Here is a 16,651-nt window from a genome sequence, read left to right on the forward strand (position 1 = left end):
TGTATGCCTTTGTATTACTCTGCTGTCTATTAGGATGAAAGGGGATGCTAGACAGTAATTGGTAAATTAATTCTAAACTCTGTTTGATAACTGTTTCTAGCTACCAGAATGAGTTGTGATTTTACATAGCATTTATAGCTTTGGGTATAAGTCACAGTACCCTTTTTGGAACTCCAAATTTTCTACTGCTTTTACAGAAAGACTGAAACAACCTTATTATGCATATGTAATTTCTAAGAAGTTTGGTCATGATGTGAGCATGGAGAATGCTTTAATATCTCAGTTTGGGCAGAATATATTAATTTTCCTGTCCATGATACTTGTATGAACCTCTGTGAGAGCAGGGAGAAGAAAATCCTCCCTTTTCCCCACTCTTACTTCTCTGCTCAAGCATACTTATCCAATGTGAAGGAAAAGAGGCAGTTTGGGCTTCTGTTGATGATAGACTTGAAGAAGGTAAAGGTCTTATACCTTATATAATACAGTGGTAGACCTGTCCAAAAGTCGGAAGCATTATGTCTAGCAGTGGCTTATTCTCTTCCGTAGATCTCACTGCTTGGGAATGTTGATATTATTCTGAGAATTTAACACAACAAAGAACCAGAAATGTATATTAAATACTTGGAAATGATATTCTTAATAAGCACTGATAAAACAGTTAACTTGTCTCTATTTTAGAGATATATCTTTTTCAGTGGCTATAATCCATCGTTTCATGTTAGAATCACTTAGGGACTTAAAAAAAAAAAAAGAAAGAAAGAAACATAGACAGTGTCATCCCAAACCAGTTAAAGTCATGTCTTAATGGGTGAGACCTGGAAGATTATTCTCATGGATAGCTACTAGGTTAAAAATTCACTTGGCTCATTCCTTCACTTTATGTCACGTCTACTCAAACGGCCTTTCCTCAGAATAATACTCTCTGATTACTAAAATAGTACCCTCCATGACTCTATCCCTTTACCCTACTTATCACCATCTGACATTTTACAGTCTTTCTGTACCATTAGAATAAAAGCTTAATGAGAACAGGGACTTTTTTTCATTGCTGTATCTTCAGTGTGCCTAGAATAGTTCCTGACACACAGGATATTCTTATATAATATATATATATATTTCTTCTTCCTTTCATATTCTTCCTTAGTGTTCAAAATTTTATTTTTCAAGTTCAGTGAGCCTTCTGCCGGGTATATTTTTTGCCATTCTGGTGAGGTATGGAATATCCCTTGTCAAGAGCTCATTATTCTGCTGTGCTAAGCTTTTCTAGCTGGGAAGCTCTTTGCCTTCTGAATCATCCTTTCTTTTCCAAAGTCAAAACTGTAACTGGAAAAAAAAAAAGAATGAACATTTTTATGTCTTTACATCTTAGAGATTTCTATTTCAGGACTTAAAATGCACTAGGAACCTATTCTGGCATTTGTCTTGTTTCTGATTGCATTTTCAATAGTTTTCCTGAAAATAGCACACTTCGAGATTATGAATATGAGATGTATGCTAGGCCTTAGTCATGAAACAGCCACCATCTACACCACATGTTATGTCATTTCACATGTTATTGTTCGTGTTTCCTGAGATTCAGAGACCAGTGTCTCACATCTCTTCTTCAGAGGAAGCTGTGAGATTGTCAGACATGTTTGTGCCTGTGAATACTTACCTCACACATTTCCCATAGACTAAAGACTTCTCTTAATTATGATGCATCATCCTACAGCTGATAGATCTGCTTCCACAAAGGTCGGGTTTTCTGGGATAGTAAATGTGACTGATAAATTATTATATAATTTCTCCACATCTTCTTCCTCTATCCTATAACATGTTTAAGAACAGACAGCTGATATCGTTTTTAAAAATTCCTCTTTCTCTGGGTAAGAAAAATCTTCAATTTCTCATTGGATTATTTATTTCTGATTTTTAGTAACTCAATCATATATGTATGCATATGCATATTTTATTGTGTTTTATTATGTGTAGTACATCGAATATTTGAAAAATTAGTTAGCTTTCTCATTATATTAATTTAGCAATGTACAATAAATAATATCATTTTAGGATGTTGCACTGTGACTATTATAAACATAGCTATATAAAATACAATTTCAATTTTCAGAATAAAAGACATTGATGAGAGAAAAAGAAGCCCTCATTGTAATTGTCTAATGATCCACTTACATTTTAGTGCAAAATAATTAACTCATAGATGTAGCTGCATGTTGAGTTCCCTGGAGTTGAACTGGCATTTGGAGTGCAGGTGTAGTGGAGTGTGCCATTGGGATCAACATCTGTAGATCACAGGAGAAGGAAGAAGGACTGGGTAGAGTGACAAATGGAGCTGCCATTCACTCTTAATGTCTCTTAATGGCTGACCCCCTGGAAAAGCTCTGGAGCTAAAGTTGTCCATCAGTATTGTCAGTAGTATAGGAAGGGGGACAGGCCAACATTTGTAACCTTTCAGCAATGAGTCATTAGTTATATGCTATTCCAGAAGAATGTGACCTGGGAGCAGATGGCAATCTATAGCTAGGGCAACAGGTAATTTTATGAAGGGTTCTGAACAGTACATCCAAGTGTGAACCATGTGAGTTTTCAGCTATGCATTCAGGGATGAGGAATAACAGTACAATGAAACATATACTATATGCACTGAGGACATCAATACCATTTGGCAGTGAATTGGAGATGAGGCAAAGTGACGTTGTGATGTTGAGCAGGGTTCTAGAATAGAGGTTTTATCCTTATCATTTACTAGCTTTGTGATTTTGGAAAACTAACACTCTGGGACTAGGGTTATTTACTTTTAAATTAGTATTTATAATAAAATTTTTTTCATCTATAAATTAAAGAATTTAGCACCCTGTCCCTCATAAGGTTATAGATTGAACACCATATATCATGCAGGCATTTATTATAGTACATTGCATTTAATAAACACGTTTTAAAAAAGATGATTAGCTATTTTATTCATCATTCACTTCCCCATGGTCAAACAATAGTGCTTCAAATCACAGCTAAGTCTAAAAAAATTTATTGCTTGATCTACTGTCTCCATAGAAATATTATCTAAACCAGTAGTTGTTATACCTATTTTATGCATCAACTTCACCTCAATAGTTTGCTAAAAATACAGATTTGTAGTCCTGTCACATATATTCAGAGCCTCTAGGTTTGGGGAAAGTCTCACTGGCTCACTTCAAAGTATAGGACCCTAAGTGTATGACTTCAGGCCATCTGCATCCCTTTCAGTCTTGTAGCTATTAGGTCCATGTCCAAAATGTTCATTTCTTCCTCCTCCTTTGTCTTCCCACTATTTTCCTTCATCTTTAGTGTGGCTGTATTAATTTTTCTAAATAGGTTTCTCAATTGGAGAACCAATAATAGCTTCTCTTTAATAATTGCCCTTTCATATTCCCTTGTCCACTTCATAAACTGAAATAAGAAAGATACACATCCCCATTTTATCCATTAAAGGAAATGTGAATCTTGAATGGCGGCTTGACTAAGAATATTTTGTTTTGCTTATGTCTGTCATAGATAACACAGCCAGCATTCTGACAAGGCGGAGGAGATTTAGTCGAACTGTTCAGGATGTGTATTATCTGCCCATTATGATCTCTGATGGTGGAATCCCCTCTCTCAGCAGCAGCAGCACCCTCACCATCAGGGTTTGTGCATGCGAGAGAGATGGGCGCGTGCGGACCTGCCATGCAGAAGCCTTCCTGTCCTCGGCTGGTTTGAGTACAGGAGCCTTAATCGCTATTCTTCTCTGTGTTCTCATTCTCCTGGGTAAGTCATTCTAAACCCTAAGTTTGTATGATGGCAATTCTGAATGAGAGGAAATCATTTTGACAAAACTTAAGGATTAGGCATACATAATGTGGGTAAGGAAACAGCTGCTCCAATTTCCTATGAATTAATTTTCTCTATACTATCATTAATCTCAAAATAGTTAGATTCAAATGTGTTTAAAGAACTGAAATAACAGAAGAAGGATAAAATCGGAAAGAAATGCTTTTGAAAGTGTATATTTTAGAAAGAATTCATATTTAAATATTCAGAATCCCATCTTGAAAGAGCGTTTCACATTTTTTTGCAAGAACCTATGTGGCATCATTCTAAATGAATCTGACCAGGACCCCATCCCGCTTAGCTTCTGAGGTCAGAGGAGGTCACCCATTCATTCAGGATGAGGGTGAGGGTCATATGGCCACAGGGTGAGTAAATGTAGAGATCAAATATACAACAAAAGGACTTTAGTTAATAATAATATTGTGTTGTACTGGAAATTTGCAAAGACAGTAAACTTTAGGTGCTTTCTCCCCTCCACGTGAAAAAGGAGTGTAACTATGTGAGATGACAGATACATTGATTTGCTCGACTACACTAAGCATTTCATTATGTAATAATAGTGAAAACTATTATTGGGAAAACATCATCATGTTGCACACCTTAAATATATAAATGAATAAATCAGAAAGCAAAACGAATCTGAAAACCAAATAAAAAATAGATATCTTGTAGAAACTTCTACTAGTTCACAATAATTAGTTAATCATTAATGTTAGTTGTTAATGTACTGAATATTTTTTGGTCTTAGGGGACTATTAAATTTTATTAAATTTAATTATATTCCCTTAAAAACAATAATTTTGGCTGGGCACAATGGCTCACGCCTGTAATCCCAGCACTTTGGGAGGTTGAGGTGGGCAGATCACGAGGTCAGGAGATTGAGACTATCCTGGCTAACATAGTGAAACCCCGTCTCTACTGAAAATACACACAAATTAGCCAGGCATGGTGGGGGGCGCCTGTAGTCCCAGCTACTCGGGAGGCTAAGGCAGGAGAATGGCGTGAACCGGGGAGGCAGAGCTGGCAGTGAGCCAAGATCACACCACTGCACTCCAGCCTGGGCAACAAAGCAAGACTCCATCTAAAAAAATAATAATAATACTTTTTTATTTGAATTTTTCATTACAGTTCATTAAAAATAAAACACTTTCTCTAATTTTACATTATCTGTTGTAATATTCTAAGTCTTTTCACAGCTGCATGAGGAGCTCGTATAACTATAAACTCTAGATTGCTCTTTGAAACAAGATAGCAAATCTGTATTGTAATAAAAAGAAAGATGGATGTAAGGAATCTTTCTGCTTCATAAAGTGGGAACCTCTGTCCAAACCCTTTTTTCTTTCTCTTAGCAGCCTGCTTTTTATTCCTTTTATGGTACTGGCATACATGAAAAGATAATTGACTGTTTTTCTGAGAAAGAGGTATTCTTGAAAAAAATATGTTCCTTGTTTTGTTCCTGGGGTCGAAGACAAATCGCTTGTATAGATGGAGGGGAGATTAAAGCATAATGAGCCTGGAAAGGAGAAGGGATTTGTAGGAAAGGGTGAGAGCATCCAGAAATTTGTGGGGCATGGCAAAGCCGGTAAGTTTTGTTTTAGGAGTGTAAAGAAAGGTTTAAAGCCAGAGAGTCCCGTTATAAAATCTTCAGTTTGCAAAAGATGACTGTGAATGAAATGGAGAATAGAACTGATGACAAGAAGGCATGTAGGCAAACCAATTAGGAAAACTCTGCGCTCGTCTCCCTTCGACATAGCATGTATCGGAGTAGCATACTTACAAAAGACCTGAGGAAAAGTGAATACTATCTAGGTACTTTTGATGGACTCAGGAAAATGATCTTTGACAATGTAGAGACCTGCATGAGTTAGAATGGCATCAAATACAACTTCTTATATCTTGCTGAATATAGATCCTGAACTACCCTGAGCTAGAAGACATTGAAAGTCCACTTCATTGAAGTTGCCCAGCAAGAGAATATATGTAGAGAGACAATGGACTGGAGTTGAGCAGTGAGAAACTACAATGTGATCACTAAATAAGAAGGATGAGATAGCAGAGGACAGTGAAGAAGCGAGAGTAGGAAGAAAATATAATGTCACAAACATCAAGGGAAAAGAGGGTATCAATGAGCATTGTGCTGTGTAGTAGATCTTGTCAACAAAGTCAAAAGATGCTTACAAGTTCAATAAATTGAGCACCAAAATGCTCAATTGCACTTAGCAACATGAAGCATGGAAGTTTGGTGCACTAGAGCAAGAACCATTTCACTGCAATCAAGTCATTTCTAGCTCGTAATGGTGGCACGCACCTGTAGTTCAAGCTACTTGGGAGGCTGGGATGAGTGGATCCCTTGAGCCTGGGAGTTGGAGGCTGCAGTGAGCCATGATCACACCACTGCACTTCAGCCCAGATGACAGAGTGAGACTCTGTCTCAAAAATAAGTAAATAAATAAAAACAAATAAATATATACAGTAAATGTGTGGTGGAGAGGAAAGTCAGGAAGAGAGCCTTTAGAAACTTTATATGGACAGGCACGGTGGTTCACGCCTGTAATCCCAGCACTCTGGGAGGCCGAGGTGGGCGGATAATGAGGTCAGGAGATCGAGACCATCCTGGCCAACACGGTGAAACCCTGTCTCTACTAAAAATACAAAAAATTAGCTGGACGTAGTGGTGGGTGCCTGTAGTCCTAGCTACTTGGGAGGCTGAGGCAGGAGAATGGGGTGAACCCGGAAGGCAGAGCTTGCAGTGAGCCGAGATCATGCCACTGCACTCCAGCCTGGACAACAGAGCCAGACTCCATCTCAAAAAGAGAAAAAAAGAAGAAGAAAAAGAAAGAAACTTTATATATTTATGGGTCAGAACTGCTATTTTCTTTGGATATTAACATACTTCTTTTGTGTGTGTGTATTTTAAAAGAAAAAGAAAAAGAGCACAAACACTCCAGAAAGAGAAAACAAGGCTGCACAACAGCAATTAACCTGGATCTCTCTAGGATCCTAACTGAAGTCATAGAGAATAGAACGCAGGGATTTTAATGAGAGTGCTTCCAGCATTCTTACTCTTAAAAGTAGATCACTTAGGTGAGGCATGTTATCTTCAAATTTTGAGCTCATTCATCATCATAAAACTATTTTCATTTACTAAGATGAAGATCAAAAATGTAGTTAACGTGTTAAATGTCTAGGTACATTTTGAGGTGCATTATTTGAAAGAATATTTTGTTTTCATGGAACGATACTTCATTTTAATTGGTTTTTATGAAAATGTTTTCTCTTTTGGGGTAAATAATAGGACATTTGTAAATTTTATGATATCCCTCCAGACTAATAAAGTTACTATATGATATGTTTACTTTTTCATTTTTATTAGTTGAAACTCAAATATGCTCTAAAAGCATATTTGAGCCATGATCTGATTGGGACCAGCTCCCCTTTCAGTCCATACCTCAGGTATAAGCAGGTGACCTAGGTGAGGCCACCATAAGTGAGGCATTGATTGCTCCCTAATCTTGGATATACATTTCCAAATAAATGGGGATCAAAGTAGATTTGGTGTGAACACGTGGTAGACTAAGAGAAGAAGACGGAATTGGTGAAAAGATGCTGTAAAAGCATATTTGAGTTTCAACTAATAAAATTAGTGAAAACATATATTATAACTACAATTATATATTATAATGCAATGTATGCTTTTCATGGCATTGATTAGTTTTTATTGTTATTCAGAAAGTATGTAGCCAAGGGATACAGGATATAGTCATCTGTAATTTTAAAATAATGTTGAAGTTAATTTGTGAGATGGTGTTCAACGTAAATATTGGCAAAACCAAAGGTAGCAAAACTTTCTTTTTGAACTTCTAATTCTGTTCTTGAACTTCTAATTCTAAATTAACGTTCAATCCTCACACCTAAACAAATTGTAAAGTTAGGATTTTAATATGAAATATGTTTTCCCTCTCAACTTCTTGTTTGTGAAAAAGACTGTGATTATACAAACCCAGGTCTAGTTTTGCCAATAACTATGTGATCTCAGGCCACACATTCAGTCTTTGTTTCTATTTCTAAACCTGTGAGAATGACATTTCAGTTGAAAGGACCTTAAGAGTCATTCTGTAGAATTTTGAAATGCTTATTCTTGTTTATTAAAGATTACATATGGTTCAACATTCTACAACATGGTCAGAATCCGTCTATGAATACGTTGAATGGTGCTTGTCAACCAAAGAGACTAGCTTTAAATGATAGATTTGAACATTATGAGTTGGGTTACTTTCTGTTGAGATTACCTTTTTCAGGTCTATTGCATATGATGGATGGAAGAGAATTTAGAGTGAGCCTTTATGATGCAATCAGAATTTACCATGACAGTAGAGGTAGCTGAAGTCCTCTCTCCCTCCCAGAGGCCTGACTTTCATTTCCCAACTTTATCCCATCTCTTGCCAGAGGGACTAGAGTAGTTGGCAAGGTAAACCTTGATCACACTTGGCATAAGTCACTGAGTTGGGATCTGACTGGGACCTCTTCCGGCTACCCTTTCAGTCCATAGCTCACATATAAGCAGGTGACCTAAGTGAGGCCACCGTAAGTGAAGCATGGATTGCTCCCTATTATTGGATATAAATTTCCTGATAAATGAGGATCAGAATGGAGTGGTTGTGAACGCATGGTGAACTAAGAGAAGAAGATGGAATTGGTGAGGAGAAAACGGTCAGCCTGATTTTCATTTGAGCAATTTCAAATTATTTTGTGTGCTACCCTTGGTTAAAAAATCTAAGGTTTCAGAGAGAGATGCCACTCCCAAGTGTGGCAAGTCACACTCCATAAGCTAATCAGAATAACCTCCCTGACTCAGACCACCTCAGTTCTACCAAATGTGGTGCCAACATATGATGGTATGACAAAGAATAAAATGATATTGAGGTTTAAAAGATTCTGCTATGCAAGCTACTTAGGGAGGAGTATGTTGAGTTTCAGTATGGAATGTGTTCAAATGCAACTTGTATGACAGTTTATATTATGGAAACTGAAAGCCACTTTGTATGACATTTTATATTATGGAAACTGAAAGCCACTTAGTATGTCAAGCACTGGAATGATACATAATATATAGGAAAAAACATATTATGAGAAAACAAATACAAAAAATGTTTCCCCAACTTTGAATTACTTGATGATAAAATTAATTCATAAAACTCCATAAATTTATTCTAATTTATTATATAAAATGATAATCTCGAGGGCATTTACAATTCTGTCCAAACTTGAACAGAAGAAAAAGAAATGTACTTTTTCTTTTTCTTAGATAAAATATTGATTTTAGAATAAGACATCTAAAAAATACTTCAGCTTATTCAAGTTTCAATGCAAATTATACAACTAAAATTGGCTTCAAATTATATCAGAAATTATTTATTATTTTGTACAAAGAAAAACAAGTTATATATCTTTTTTTTTTTGTAACATTGCTTTGGTTATCTCACATTGTATTTTACCAGATGACCCACTGTAAGAAGAGGTACCTTGCCCACGTGTATGGTTTGAAAGATTATCAGGGTCATTTGAATACATTCTTTTGACTGTCAGGTTTTAAATAAGGATTTGACTCTATTTATATGTATAATTATTATCTGCACTCATTCTTTTAAAATATGCTTTGGTCTTAGGATTTTTTTGGAAACATTTCATTTGTTTTTCAAACATTAAGAAATATTCTCCAGTACAATTAGGAGTTTGATGTTATTAGTAACCATAAGCTAATTTTTAAAAAAAATTTTAAAATTATTTTCCTAGTGAGGCTATTACTGTTCAGGATAATTCACTTAACACAATGTCACATTACCACTTTCACAGAGATTTTTTTTTGTTTGTCCACATGAGAACTGCTTATGGAATATCTACCTGGTGTCCTCTGCTCCAGAAATATCTGTGGAACCAACAGGAATGAAAATAAGTTCATCAGGAACACAATGTACAATGTTTTCTCTGAGTTGATTTGAATTTACCTTTAACTAGAGTGATCCTATGTCTGCGTTTGTCCTGATGTCCTGGCATAATTATAAACAACATCCCCTTTCACTCAAAAGTGACTCAGATTTTGATCATTATATATACATATATCTCATATATATGTATCCTTTTATTAAATAAGTATGTAACAAGTCTAGGAATCACTGAATACTGGCAAATAATATCCAGAAAGGTAGCAAATACTACCTTTTCTGGGGTAAAGGTAGATGTAAACCTTGAACGTTCAAACGTAAATGGTCTCTATATTTTGAATTATAATATATCTGAATTATTTTAACTTTTGAGAAATAAGAAACTATATGCCATATGCCATGATAATTAAAAAGCCAGGTTTATCTCTGATTTCATTAAGTGGATATGATACATATGCAAAGATTGAAAAATTGCACAAATATTGGAGGATGCAAATTACCTGCCTACCTCTATGGCAGTATTGATTACATATTTCCTGTTGTGTCTGCACGTAAATTCCCTTGACATCAACCACCAACCAGTTCAATATAAAAGAAAATAACATGATTTATTGGTGAAGGTAAGAAATTGTATTATAATAAATTAGGCAGTCTGTATAAATAGGTCTTTCGATCTAGTACAGCCTCTTCATTTAATTATAAAGATGAACAGAGATATTTATCGTGCATGATAAATCTAAACTTCTGAATACAGTGGAGTGAGTTACTTGAGGATGTTGTTTGGGGCTTTGAATTAGAAAACTATAAGGTGGATTTATGCTAAAATACACAGGGAGTTATTAAATGCATATTTCTATGTTCAACAGAAGCCTTTTTTACCCCAAAATAAAGGCATCTGTTAAGTAATGTCTTTGAAGTATAGTCAACATATATGGGAAAATCTGTAATTCTGTGCATAATATTTGTAGGTCAGGGCATGAGAAGCATCAGCATTTCATTTTCAGCTTTCTGTAACCACTTCATTTTAAACAACAGTAATTCAGTGCTTCCCATGTCTGCTGTAGTGACCCTCATTAAATTTTCTCATGACCTTCCCGATTCTAATTTCTTTTCATTTCACACTTTTCTGGATGGTTCTATGAGTTTCTCTACAGATTTTTTTTTTTCCCCCTGTCTTTTTGGTTCCTTCGTAGTCTCCCATTTGCCTTTCCTCTGCAAAACTGGGTACCTCCCAGTGCACAGTGACCATCCCTTTCTCTCATTATCCTTTCCACCTCTGGCTTTAAAATCGACTACTCTTCCTCAAGTTTTCTCTAGTTTTAAAACAGATAAAACTAGTCCATATCGATTAGAGGTATACATAAAATAGGTTAAGCTATAAAGAAGAACAAAGTAACAATAATGATAAAAGTAAAGATAAAAGTTACTTTGCAGAGGTAAGCAGTAAAAGGGCAGTTGCTGGGGGGAAAGTATGTTCTTTATCAGAGTTAGATAACCTGGTGTTTGCTTCACAACCATTTGTTGAGGATCACATATAATCAAGATTGCCAGATACAATGCAGTATACCCAGATAAATGTGAATTTCAGATAAATAAGAAATATATCTTTGTCTATATATAGGTATATATGTGTATACATAACATAAATATGTCACATGGAATAATATATTTGGAACATATACATGTATGCTTAGCACAATATTTGCCTCTGTGTGTGTATCTCAAATATTATATGGGACACAATACCTTATGTGTATGTGTGTGTATGTGTGGTTGTGTGTGTGTGTGTGTGTGTGTTGCAGATGGTCTCTAACCAACAATAGTTTGACTTAAGATTTTTTGACTTAACAAGGATGTGAAAGCAGTATGCATTCAGTAGAAACCATATATTGAATTCTGATTCAAAATTCTTTATAAAACCTTTATTATAAAGTATGTTTTGTGTTAGATAAGTTTGCCAAACTGTAGGCTAATGTGTTCTGAGCACATTTAAGGTAGGCTAGGCTAAGGTATAATACTTACTAAATTATGTATATCAAATACATTTTTGGTTTAAGATATTTTCAACTTCAAATGGGTTTATAGGAATGTAAAGGTTGAGAGGTGTGTGTGTGTGTGGGTGGGGGGGTGGGTGGGTGAGCATGTGTGCTGTTGTTGATCTCAAATTCACATTTGAGAATCCTGCCATTTATTTTTATTTGCTAAATATAACAACCTTAAATGTCAATTGAATGTACCTCCCTGATTATTATGGAGTATAGAATGTTTAAAATATTAATGGGCATCATTATCACTATCATAAACCCTAGAATATCAGCTGAACAAGAAAAGAGCAGTCTATAGAACTGAAGTCAATAATACTCAGCCTAATAACACAGGCTATAACAAATTTGATGTGAGGGAGCTATTTCTATTTAGTAGCAGTTTCATCTCATCAAATAGAAACAGTTGAAAATATTGATAAATGGCCAAAGCAAAGTTCCCAAGACACATTTCTATCATATTTTCTAATGTTTGCAGCATTGTTGGAAATAAAGACTAATCCACCATATTCAGCAAGAGCTATCCTAAGGCACATGTCCAATTGGCCACTCAGTTTATTATTTCATGTTTCTGAAATACTGAAGTAGAATATTATTATAGTAGAAATGTCATTACCTGTGATGTGAGAAATCACGTTATGGTACAAGCTCTTCCACTTGCCATCTGTGTGATCTTTTCATCTTGGTTATTCAGATACTCTTTCCTGAGTCTCAGATTCCTCATCCTCATTTATGCGTAGTGTTCCATTATTGGAGTGCTAAGCTTGTGGGAGTTATTTATATCCTACTGCTCAAGGTCATCGCCAAAGTCTGATTTTGCACACACAGAGAAATTGCAACCTCAGGCATAAATTGGTTGAAAAGAGAGTAAAGCCACAACTCTGCTGTAAAAAATAGAGTAAAGTCACAGCTCTGCTGTGAGAATTAAATAAATAGTTATATAAAGAACATTCTTAAATCAGAAAATTCCTATGAAACAAGTTGTGTACAAATAATGAAACATTATTTTGCCCCTGAATGGGAAAATGCAATTATTAATGCATGATAATATAATTTTAAAGGATAATTGACAAAAGAGGTCAACATTAACATATTTCTGCTTTGATTTTCCACGAAGCGTCAACATTTAAAGGGTTTAACCTTAAGACTCCTTCTTCCAATATCCCAGAAACTGAAAACATCTTTCCTTTAGTGTATCTACCTAGAAGGATGAAATAAATATATGTAGAGACCAGCTCTCTACATTTTTTTAGTTAAAATTTCATATTATTTTTTCATCGTGTGTTTATCTCACTTTACTCACTAAATGGTTTTACTGAAATATGAGCCAAGAAACCTACATCCTAGCAAACAGAGAGTAATGTGGTTTTCTCTAGAAGATCAGCAATTCACAGAGTCTCCTGGGGTAACCATCTTTTACATTATTTGAGGCGTTACAGTACCTTGCGGTGTTATTCAGAGAGCACAGAGTGGGTTGTGCTGTAATGCCAGCCTAACTCTGGAATGTGGTTAGTGACGAACCGGAAATTGCTGATGTAAAATCTCTAAGAATTTCCTTCCTGTTTTCTTAATTCTTCATCCTCTTTCCATTTTTCCTCAGCAATTGTGGTAATTTTTATCACCCTGAGGCGCAGCAAAAAAGAGCCCTTGATCATTTCCGAGGAGGATGTACGGGAGAACGTGGTTACCTATGATGATGAAGGGGGCGGAGAGGAAGACACGGAGGCCTTTGACATCACAGCCTTGAGGAATCCTTCTGCTGCTGAGGAGCTCAAGTACCGGAGAGACATCAGACCTGAAGTGAAGCTCACTCCCAGACACCAGACATTGTCCACCCTGGAAAGCATAGATGTTCAGGAATTTATTAAGCAAAGACTGGCAGAAGCAGACCTAGACCCTAGCGTCCCCCCTTATGACTCTCTTCAGACTTACGCCTATGAGGGTCAGAGATCAGAAGCTGGGTCTATCAGCTCGCTGGATTCAGCAACGACACAATCAGACCAGGATTATCACTACCTTGGAGACTGGGGACCTGAGTTTAAAAAGTTAGCTGAACTCTATGGAGAAATAGAATCTGAAAGAACAACTTAGGGGGTCACTTCTTGCAACGTCGTGGAATTTGCTTCCTGAGTAAGTGGAGACACAACCTCAGCAATGACAAGGAAGAAGTGTGGAAACAGTACTTGAAACTGAGCAAGTTGGACACAGCTCCTGTAGAAACAAGTGCCCTTTTCATGATCGAAACTGGGTTATTTAATTGGAAGAAAGTGGAAAAAAAAAAAAAAAAAAGACAATACAAAGAAAAAGTTATTGTTCCTTGTGTATATTTTCAATTGCTCAATAAAGTCTGTGGTACTGTTTATTAAGAATACCTGAATTAAGCCAAACAATGATATTTGTTTCAATATTTTGTGATTTATTTTTTTCAAAAGCAAAACTAAACAAAAACGCTCAAGATCTCTGATGGCTATGACTTATAGGGGTGGTAACACTAATACAGGAAACTTGTAAAGGTAATCACGACCTCTTTTATCACTTTTCTGGGTGAACCCTTGAGAACCACTCTCTGTTATTGTAACAGATCTCATTAGCCTTGTCTTGTGTTTATATTACATGAGGTATTTCCACTCTATCATGGACTTGTATGTACCATTTCCCTTTGCCCTCCCCAGTTCTTTTCTCCATACAAAACTGATGGAGCATGGGGATTTGCTGCCTGCACTATAATGTATGCAACTTCAGTGCACCAGTTGTGTGCTGTACTGAGCACGAGACTATTGTCTCTATTCTGTACACCCCCTTTTATTTTAATGGGATACTCCTATTTTTAAATGGACAGAAAGAATAGTTTAAGGTATGTTATGATAATCTGATACGTCAGGGAATGATTTAATTTTAACAATAACCACACACCTTATCTTCTACCAAATGTTGGGGAACTTTTTTTTTCCTTTTTTCCACTTGTTTTATTATATTTAAATCAGCAATTTTGATCATTTCTGTATTTGAAATTAATTGTCAAACATTTTGCTAGTTGGTTTGTACTTCAGTCTAATTCACTTATTTTCAACACGAGCAGTAATCAAAAATAGGTACCTCACACAATAACAATGTAGTCTGAAAGACTTTCCTCCAATGAACATAAATGTCATAGAATCATAGTTGACTTACATTTATTCCTTACACAGGTTCAGATTTTTTCCATCTCACTAATAATTAGTTTGGTATCAACAGGAAAATGTGTGGGACTAGGAGCAAAAAAGGAGATTCACAGTTATTATCCTCAGATATGCTCCCAAAAGTCTCTGTGTCCAGGGTCCAAACCACAAAGCAGAGATGGCAATGACTTCCCTGCCCACCTCACAGGGTTGTTGTGAGGATTAAATGAGCTTCTGTAAAATGCTTTGCCAACTGCAAAGTATTCAATTGCATAAAAGCTTGCAGATGCTTATCTAATTTTCTAGTTTCATTAGCTTATAAATATATATTTACATGCATCTCACATAAAATACTATATTATCATGGGAGAATTTCGTGAAATCTTTAACAGTGAAGCTACTGTTTAAATATATCGTACAAAATTCTAATTATTTTAATATTTTCATGAGCTAATTTCTGAGGATTTGGGTGGGGCTTTTTTTTTTCTAATTGTTTTAGATAATGTTTTGTTGTTGTTGCTATTGGTCTTGAAGTAAGAATTCATACCATAATGGTCCTATTTTCTAAAACTGACCACATCTATATATTTCAGAAATATTGGAATTCTTAAATACATGAAATAGGAATTGGTTGAAACCAGAGTTTTTCCTTTGCTCTTTACATTTATCATTATCCAGTGTCCCCAAAAGTTATATGACATTTTCTGTCTGTTTCTACCCATGTGAAAAATTTTGGATTTTACCTCTGTTTGCAATTACCCTGTGCTATCATATTATAATTTTGAGGTATGGGAAGTAAGTAAGCTTAATTTGAATAATTCTCCAATTTGTGTTTTAAGCCTGAGGAATAAAACGTAATTTAAGCTTTTTACGACATTTTAGTTTTCCAGATGCTGCTTTATCCTTTTAAATCACATAATGGTGTGTGTTCCAGTGTGAGGTTAAATCTGAAGAGACACTGAGGGGTGTAGAGAGTAACCTCTAGATATACATGCTCTGATGATGCTAATTCTAGATTACATTCACTCTAAAAGGAGGGTAAAGCGTGTACAAATGTTGTAGGCTGGGTGTTTTGACTTTTCTCTGCAAAATGTATCAGGAATGTCAGGTTTTGGAATTCCATGAGGCTTTTGGATTTAGGTTTCAGATAAGCTATCCACAGAACTATGGAATCACATATCACTAATACGTTTCAGCACTTTTTTTTTTTAAATATTTACACAATAAATGTATAGCAGAGGATTTAAAAAATAAAATGTGTGTATACGTTTAACAGTTCATGTAACATTTAAGGTCCTCCACGTGGATCTGAAAATCACAGTATTTCTCTGATTTTGTGAAACGAAACACTTCAGAACTATCTTCTTTTAATCACACATTAAAATAACAGGTTGCTTCTAAGCTCCCTTATATCACACCTTATATCTAAATAAGAACATAAAATGGAGCATCTGTACTCCATGTAGATTAAAAAAAATAATGAAAGCATTCCAAGTATTATTTTTATGTAAACTCTAAAACTAAGCAATTATATAATTATTATAAGTATGGATTGCTTCTCATACTTTTTGTTTTGCTTGTTTGAGCCAAAAACAGTAACAACATATAAATGTTGTGCAAATTGACAAGAGTCATTGAACACTCAATATCTTACTTTAAAATCTCT

At 35.4% G+C, this 16,651-nt stretch overlaps 1 protein-coding gene across 3 annotated transcripts in view; it reads left to right on the plus strand.

Annotated features, from left to right (window-relative positions):
- Window positions 1-14,096, plus strand: part of CDH18 (cadherin 18, type 2) — a 363,385-nt gene extending 349,289 nt beyond the window's left edge. Inside the window, exons 10-11 of one of the 3 annotated variants that reach the window (XM_011947447.1) lie at window positions 3,529-3,780; window positions 13,428-14,096. In XM_011947447.1, coding sequence (XP_011802837.1) covers window positions 3,529-3,780; window positions 13,428-13,918 — 743 coding nt within the window. In that variant the 3' untranslated portion in view covers window positions 13,919-14,096. The remainder of the gene's footprint in view (window positions 1-3,528; window positions 3,781-13,427) is intronic. The other 2 variants (XM_011947449.1, XM_011947448.1) reach the window with 2 other exon arrangements.
- The last annotated feature ends 2,555 nt before the right edge of the window (window positions 14,097-16,651 follow it).

Source organism: Colobus angolensis, unplaced genomic scaffold (assembly GCF_000951035.1).
Source record: "Colobus angolensis palliatus isolate OR3802 unplaced genomic scaffold, Cang.pa_1.0 Scaffold266, whole genome shotgun sequence".
Classification (NCBI taxonomy): domain Eukaryota; kingdom Metazoa; phylum Chordata; class Mammalia; order Primates; family Cercopithecidae; genus Colobus; species Colobus angolensis.